The sequence below is a fragment of the Brassica napus genome, chromosome A3 (assembly GCF_020379485.1).
Source record: "Brassica napus cultivar Da-Ae chromosome A3, Da-Ae, whole genome shotgun sequence".
NCBI lineage: Eukaryota > Viridiplantae > Streptophyta > Magnoliopsida > Brassicales > Brassicaceae > Brassica > Brassica napus.
Window position 1 is genome coordinate 33,942,127 of NC_063436.1, and position 8,181 is coordinate 33,950,307.

The following is an 8,181-nucleotide window of genomic DNA, read 5'->3' on the forward strand; positions in this document are numbered from 1 at the left end:
GTTCGACTCATGTGACTTGGATCTCACAGTGAACGAAACAGAAAGTCAATATCATTTCCAAATTGACATACATGTTTCAGGCATAATAAACTCTAAGTAGTAAAACATTATCATGTTTACACAACTAATTACTAAAACTAATCAAATCCATTACGTACCCTTTACTGGTTCGTGTTTATCCCTAATCCAATTAATCAAAAGATAATTTCTGTTTTCATTACCCGAAAGTCCATGTAATTTGAATCGGGTAAAGTTTGAGTCAAATGACCCGAGCCGAAATGAACATGCATAGTTCCAGTTGCATAAGCAAAACTTGAAAGGGAAACTCTCCCACGTGCAACAATACATAGGATGAAAACAAAACAGACAATAGATTTTCTGAGATATAATATAAGACAACATATCCTGGTCAATTTTCTACCCATAAATATATGAGCAAACCAGCGTCGGACCGGACCGCAAGCAAAAACTACTTCAGGACGATTAGAAAATGTTTATTGATCCTGCAAAAATTTCCACCATGCATGAAGCTAAGAATCGCAATCTCGTGCGTTACTGTTTCAGGCAGTATCTTGATCTCAGTTTGTCTAAGACCTCTGCATATTCCACTGGAGTTGCTTTATTGCAGAAAACATCCTCCCAAATCTTCCGAAGCTCTGATAAAAAAAAAAAAGAAATCAATCAAATCATAACTACATTCCGATGTAAGTTAATTTTTACACAATCAGATTAAAGATCGTTGGCTTGGCATGAAACTGATAAAGAGCGTACCGTTTTTCTCCGTTGAGGCAAGGCACATGACGATCATGTCGAATCTAGGAACCTTTGTTAAGTTGTAAATGTATTTAACAGCCAAATCCATGTCTTCACTGCAACATACAAGAAACCATAAGCATTAGATTTTTTACCGAAAGTTTTGGTGAACCAAGTTGCATAATGGTCGGTTTACTCACTTGAAAAATGAGGCTACACATTTGATTATGTCAAACAAAACCGGAGAAGTCAAGGCGTTCTTGAAAATCTGAGGTAAAGAGCTCGGTTTCGTAACCTGATACATTTACAAACCGGATGAGTGGCGCTGTTGTCTAAGGATCGAATAAATTAATTTTTGCGAGTCGTATTTCAAACCTTTAACAGTTGGTTTTGTAACGCAGGGTCGCCAGAGAAATTCCGCCAAGAGTTTTCAAATTCGTAAGCAGATTTTGGGGCTTGAATGTTTTTAGAAACTTCAGCCATTGCAAGTGACGCTGCATGAGCAGCAAGCTCTTGCACTGATGGCTTTAGTTCTAGCTTTCTGCTCGTAACCCGGTTTCCCTGTGAAATGACAAGCTTTGCAGCATCAGATAGGATTTTGTTGTGTGCTATATCAACCTTTATAACCCCACTTAGATTGCATATACTCACCGGTCCAGATGGCTGAGTACCATTTACGTTAGAAGACTTTGCCGCCATTTCATAAGATTGAATCCTAGACGTCACTTTCTTGCTGTCTTCAGTTTCGGTGATAGCTGGAACTTTCTTGGAACCTTTTTCATTTTTCTCCTGAATATTCCAAAATTAAAAAAAATGGTTTACCAGAGGAGCTCTCAAAATTTTCATGAGTTAAAGGATAAAACTTTTGTGATAATAAAATCCTACACAACCTTTACTTGTGAAACTAACTATACACTAACCTATTCTATTAGATGTACATTTTCGAACTTGAGATATATCTAACAGCATAACATTGGTATATACCTCAGACTGTACACTTCCAATGAGCTTCTTCCCCGAACTTTCTTTGCTGGGCCGAACCATATCCTCCCCTATGGTCACCGGCTTCAACTTCATCTCCGTATCTGTCAATTCTGTCTTCTTTTCTAAACCAGCTGTCTTGAGCATATCTTGTGCAGTTCTTTGCATTGCTCCTGTGGCTCTCTCAATGATTTCCTGCCCAGAATTCAAAAAAGTTGACTAATTTTGTTACATAAAGTTTATCATGTAAATGGCAAATATACAGCAAAGGATATTTACTTTCTCGAGCAAAGATTTGATGTCAGAATACTGCTTCTTGAGTTCCTGGCTTTCAGGCTCTAATCTTAAAGCAAACTCAGCATCTGCGATTCAACTTAAAATTTAAAGAGAAAAAAAATATGTAATAAAGAAATAGTTTGCATCTTAATGGGAGTGTGAGATACCTTCCTTGGCTTCTTTGATCATGCCTAGTTGTTTTCTCGCTGTTGCTCGGCGTGAGTATGCCTTAATGTAACGATCATCTAGATTTAAGGCTTCTGTGCAGTCTACCTCAGCCTCTCGATACCTATTGCAAAGAAACATTTAAATGTTGATTTTGTGATAAGCCATAGCCCGACGACAACGGAAGAGAAGCAACTAAAAAAAAAAAAGGATAAAGAACTAGCCTTTTGATTTTGAGATAAGCCATAGCCCGATTTGAAAAAGCCACAGAATTTGGTGATAAAGCAATACTCCGAGAGTAACAATCGATGGCCTCATTGAACTTCTTCTGCTTGAAATATTCATTCCCCTGTAATATTTGAAGGAAGATGAGAGGAATATCACATATATAGCCAATCATAATAAGCCTGATGAATAAGTAAAGTACCTGTTCCTTTTCTGAATTAGCATCGAACTGACTATCGTCATCACTTGAGGCATACTTTTTCACAACGTCATATTTCCCTGAGCCACTTGGTCTGAACTTCTCACTGCTCTAAAGAAGTTTCAAAAGCAAGAAATCTCAGAAAGACTTAACAATACCGCAGAACAACGTATCAAGTGACTCTGAAGAGAGAAGAGAACGAACCAGGTTTGAAGAAGTAGATGGTTGCTGTTTCATTTTCTTGTCTTTATCCTTCAGCGAAAGTTCCCAGTCCTGTAAGTCATTCAAAAATCCCTGGAAGTCCTGGAAAACAACATTTTTAATAGTTTCGATTTCTTTTACTCAACCTTCAAGTAGACAAATAATTTAGCAAGAGAGAGATTTAGTAACCTGAGCTTGATCGCGGCCGTGTTTGTTCGGTGACCTAGCCATTATTACTCTGATTCTCCGGCGAGACAATTATTCTGGAACAAGACCGACTTTCATTTTAAAAGTTAACTCAAAACCAAATTATTGAACTTGGGCCTTATTATTATTGGGTTTATTTTAAGCGGTATAGGGGTTTACGACCGAGTAAAACCGGTCAATTAGCGGGTCAGACCCGATTCAGTTTGTTTGTTTTCTTGAGGAAAAGGAAATTGCAGAAGTGAGGTGAGGTAAACCAAAATCAAAAGCTTTCAGATCTTGAAGAAGAACCTAACCTCTCTCGCTATCTACGAAAAACATGACTGTAAGTCTCACTGATCCCAAATCTTCGACGTTTTTAATGTAATTGCTTCTGATTCTTATGAGTTTTGTCTTTCTCACGGTGAATTTCTGCTCCGATTTTGGCTTTTTTTTTAATCTCAGTTTACTATTCCGATCGATAATGGTGATTCCGTGAACAACGCAGAAGCTGATTCACAAAAAACACTGTATAATACTTTCTCGTTTTTGTGTAATGTTAGAACATTTGGGATTGGGTTTTAGGGTTTTGTGTTGGACATTTTTTTGTTAGGTACCCATATGTTACTGGCACTTCGATTGTCGCTATCAAATACAAAGATGCAGTTTTGATGGCTTCCGACATGGGAGGTATGTTTCCTTTCCTTATTGTTGCCTCTCTTCTATTGGTGTCTTGATTTAGTTAAAAGATGTTTCTTTTGGGTGAAATAATTCATGTTTTCATGCTTTGTATAGTGATTGGTATGGATTCTTAATGAAGTTCAGAAGCTTGTCATTTACATTAACTTTGCTTTCGTAGTAGGTTAGGTAGTTCCACTTCCTCCTTGTGTATACACTCATGAACTGTTTGCGATTTTCTGGAGTGTTAAGTGCTAACTGTATGTTCATGACTCCTTGGTATTCATGTTTGTAGTATAATTAGTATTTTTTTTGTTACAGTTCTTCAGTTGTTACTTTATTTTCCTATCTCCTTGCAAGACTTATACATGATACTGATAGCGAAGATGGTAACTTTATGGTCAAGGTTGATTTGTATGTCTCACAAGTGGGTATGAAATGCGTCATGGGTCAAAGTTTTAACCTTGATATGCAAAAAAGCTGTTTTTAATAGTTATTTTGCTATTTGGTAGATAAGAAAAATGTATTTTGGCTAAACATATAGGCATGCAACTGCTTTCTTGTTTCAATAAACATCTCGTTTTTGTTTTGGATGGAACTTTAACTATAGCCATCAACCATTTATTTTCTTTTTCACTGCAAGTGCTATGATTTGTCCATAGGCTCATGATATTATGATGGTATATCTCGGTGTTCACTTTCATATTTGTGTGAACTGGCAGGTTCATATGGATCCACCTTAAGATACAAGAACATTGAGAGAAGAAGGCTATTGGTAAGCATTCTCTTCTAGGGGCCAGTGGAGAAATCAGTGACTTTCAGGAGATTCTTCGTTATCTTGATGAGCTCGTGTAAAAATCTGCTTGATTAAGCTTCTTTTTTTCTTCTTGTCAACTATCATGCCTGACGAAACCCTTACTTTTTACACAGTTTGAATGATAACATGTGGGATGATGGTAACTCTTTGAGACCAAAAGAGGTCCACAACTATCTAACCTGTGTGATGTACAACCGTCGCAACAAGTTTAACCCTCTGTGTAACACTCTCGTCCTTGGAGGTGTCAATAATGGGGAAAGTTACCCTGGAATGGTATGCCTCAAGACTTTCCATTCGCATATAGTAGTCTTATGAATGTGACTATTGATTTAGATATCTTTGATTATCTCTAGGTTTCGATGATTGGTGTTAGTTTCGAGGACAATCATGTTGCCACCGGATTTGGAAACCATCTCGCTAGGCCAATTCTTCGTGATGAGTGGCATGCGGACGTGAGTTTTGAAGATGGTGTCAAGCTCCTTGAGAAATGTATGTGTGTGCTTTTGTACCGTGACAGATCTGCTATTAACAAGCTTCAGGTTTGTCATTAAATATCATGTTTTGACCTTTATTAAGTTGTGATTGAAGCTCATTGTTTTGAAAGATACTAATGTAAATTGCTTTGAAACCTTATGCAGATAGCGAAGATCACAGAAGAAGGCGTTACGGTTTCTCAGCCATACTCACTTAAGACATTTTGGGAATACAAGGCGTTCCACAACCCGACTGCTGGTGCTGAAGGCTTCTGGTAAGAAGCCTAATCAAACCACATATTGTCTGGAGATCTTTCAAGAAAGATGTCTTTTTAATTTATTTCATGTGATGTTTTGTTAAAACACTACGTACTCTAGTGGATGTACGAGCAACAATGGTTGTTATTCATGAAATTTCAAAGTTAGATGAATGAAAATTTATGGATATTTCTGAACTTTTGACAATTGAATCTTAAGAAAAATCATATTTTATGTATCAATCATGGGGCATTCGAACATATAAGCAAGTCCCAATTGGCACTTAGCATAAAAAAATTGCGGTGTAATGACTAATTTGGTTCTGTAGGGTATATTTGAGAAGAACAAAAAACAACAAACGATAACAGTGCAACTCCTGATGATTTTCATGTAACATCATGTGAGTCTTCAATGAGTGTGGCACATCATATCTAAAATTCTTGATGTCTTTTTCAGCTATATAAACATTCTGATATATTTGAAACAAATAGTAAAAACTCCATCAAATTAATTTTCATGTAACATCATGTGAGTCTCTCTATCTATGAATTCCGCCTTGTATGTCTTTCACATTGATGACCCTGCGCTTGACTGACTTGCAAGTGATATTTCCTGAGTAAATCCTTGCACATCTGCTCATGATGCAACTGAGACGATTTGAACCTCCTTTATAATTGTCTTCCAAGTGTGTGTATTCTTAGTCTTTCTTAGATGTTTTTGGATTTTAGAATCCACCATGCTTCTCATGTTTACCCTTAAGAAGCTGATTTTTTTTAAACAGATGTCCACAACTGATTTACCTCATTTGTTAATATAAATTCAAAGCTCCACTTGATATGTATCTTACTGCAGTCATGCTCTCTTTTGAATTGCTTACCAACAACCAACTTCAAAGAAATCTCAAATCAACCATTCACAATCAGATTTTAATCAAGCTTGAGCTGAATACATGTTGATAACTTCATGTTCTTACTTTTTTCTTCTATGCACACAAAACTTTCATGGATCTGAAACATCATTGATATATGATGTTTTCTAACTCTCCTTTTATAGCTGTCCCATTGAGATAACCTCCAAGAACATAGCTCCAACATGAACGAAGTAATAACAATACTCCACGTATAACCATTACTATAATCTAATATTACAAAACTTCAATTTTTTGCTTGGAGAATCACTGCTGCACAAAAGATATGACATCTTATATGGCAAATCATATAACATGACATTTATTGATAACCATGAATCTAACTCGTAGTCATATGCGATTTGACAATCATTGTCTTTGATGTGAAAAGATAGATGAATCTCATAATCATGAAATTTTTGAGTGTCCATCAGCTTTTACAAACATGGGTGTTATAATTACATCTACATGTCCGTCGATTTTCTCATTTCTAGTGTTTATACTAGCTTGGACATAATTGTGGCTAGGCACTAACCTCTCTCCTTATCCATTACCATCACCTATAAATATACCTCCACCCCTTAGTTTAGTTCCCACACCAAAACCCGACAATACGAACCCTAGAGAACTTACGTTTCAAGGTTAACTTTCTAGTCTTAGCTTTTATTTAAAATTTAGTTTTTAATTATTTATTTAGGTTTAGGTTTAGATCTTGATTCCGACTGACAGAACATCGAAAATCTGTTTGTTCTAGAATTATTTTGATCGAAATTCTCAGTCATGCCAACCGCGAGATAGAGATAATTGTGTCAGAATAAGGATATTGTGCTAAAACCAAACAACTCAATCCCGCAAGTGACTATCAGTTAAGGTTTATCATTGTTGTGTGCGGTTAATCCATCACCTGCCAAACAACAATATTGGTTGATCCATTTCGAGGTTGCTCGTTTAGAAATTTAATGATAATGATTAATGCGTGTGATAGATATTTAATTATATCGTTCGGGCCTCGACTCAAGGAGTATAACATGTTTGTTATATATTGATGTTGTGATGCATATAATTGTATGATTATGTTATATATTTTGGGCCTAGGCTCGGATGGTATAATATGTTTGAGTACGTATTGTAATATGTATGTGATATCACTCAAATTACCCCAAAGAGTGACATTACTCTCTCAAAAAGAGGTTCAGTCGTAGTACATAGGGATCGAATCCAAAAGGAGCTCAGACACAATAGATCCTAACAAATTTATGATTAAGCTAGGCAAGCAATTAAACAATAAAAAGCAGAGGTGAACAAGACAATTGTTTGGTTGATTAATTGTTTGAGGTTACAAACAATTATGAGAAATAACTAGATTTAGGGTTTCAGGTAATTGAGATTATTATGATATAGATGCTAAGGTTTCAATCCTAGAACACGAATTTTATGACAATATATTCCAGCTTCCGCGTGCGAATACATTATATTGATCTAAGTTTATATCTCAGTCGTCGCTTGTTGATATAGTTTGAACGTCGATCGACGCTATGTGACTAGCGTCACTCGATGTTTACTTAGTCAAGCATTACCGAGCTGTTCGATTGGTTCACTAGTTTTACTATCAGCTGTCGCTTATTTCTAGCAATCCTAGCTCAGGGAAATTAATTCAAGTAAAAGACCATGCTTTCGCTTGCGCCTAATTATACTAAGTTCATGGTTCTAGTTAGCTACTTTAGAACACAAGCATTAATAGAAATTCTTTTGAATGAAATCTTATCACCTTAGTGTATCTATATTTTAGGCTAATCCCTCATAACCTTACTTCTAATCCCGAAGTCTAACAAGAGTGACTACTCAGACATAGCAAAGCAGAACATAGCAAATATATGAATAAACTGCATAAATATAATAGTGTAGAAAAACTGGAGTTCCAATACAAATCTCAAAAGGAGTCTTGGATCTTCTCTCCAAACTACTAAAACCCTAGATATGATTTGCTGTGTAAATTAAAAAGTATGAAAGCGTGTGTTGCCCAAAAAAATGGCAGAGCACATAAATATTTGGTCAAAGTCGGCAA

The 8,181-nt window shown here is 36.1% G+C and overlaps 1 protein-coding gene and 1 pseudogene across 1 annotated transcript; one reads left to right on the forward strand and one right to left on the reverse strand.

Annotated features, from left to right (window-relative positions):
- Positions 1–270: 270 nt before the first annotated feature.
- LOC106390940 (RNA polymerase II-associated protein 3-like) lies at positions 271–3,109 on the reverse strand. Its single transcript, XM_048777244.1, has 12 exons — positions 2,990–3,109; positions 2,804–2,902; positions 2,603–2,710; positions 2,400–2,524; positions 2,178–2,299; positions 2,014–2,096; positions 1,738–1,929; positions 1,405–1,542; positions 1,129–1,314; positions 954–1,048; positions 772–869; positions 271–656 (listed from the first exon to the last, which is right to left on the reverse strand). The coding sequence occupies exons 1-12, from the start codon at positions 3,029–3,031 to the stop codon at positions 553–555; spliced, it is 1,392 nt and encodes a 463-aa protein (XP_048633201.1). The 5' UTR covers positions 3,032–3,109; the 3' UTR covers positions 271–552.
- A 114-nt stretch (positions 3,110–3,223) lies between these two features.
- On the forward strand, positions 3,224–5,410 carry LOC106390224 (annotated as a pseudogene).
- The last annotated feature ends 2,771 nt before the right edge of the window (positions 5,411–8,181 follow it).

What these genes read in the sequence shown, in the direction of transcription:
- LOC106390940 (XM_048777244.1), bottom strand. Translation starts at nt 3,031, where the DNA reads ATGGCTAGGTCACCGAACAAACACGGCCGCGATCAAGCTCAG. An exon ending in CTAATTCAGAAAAGGAACAG is followed by an intron (nt 2,525 to 2,602) that starts GTACTTTACTTA and finishes CAAATATTACAG; the next exon opens with GGGAATGAATATTTCAAGCA. An exon ending in GATCAAAGAAGCCAAGGAAG is followed by an intron (nt 2,097 to 2,177) that starts GTATCTCACACT and finishes GTTGAATCGCAG; the next exon opens with ATGCTGAGTTTGCTTTAAGA.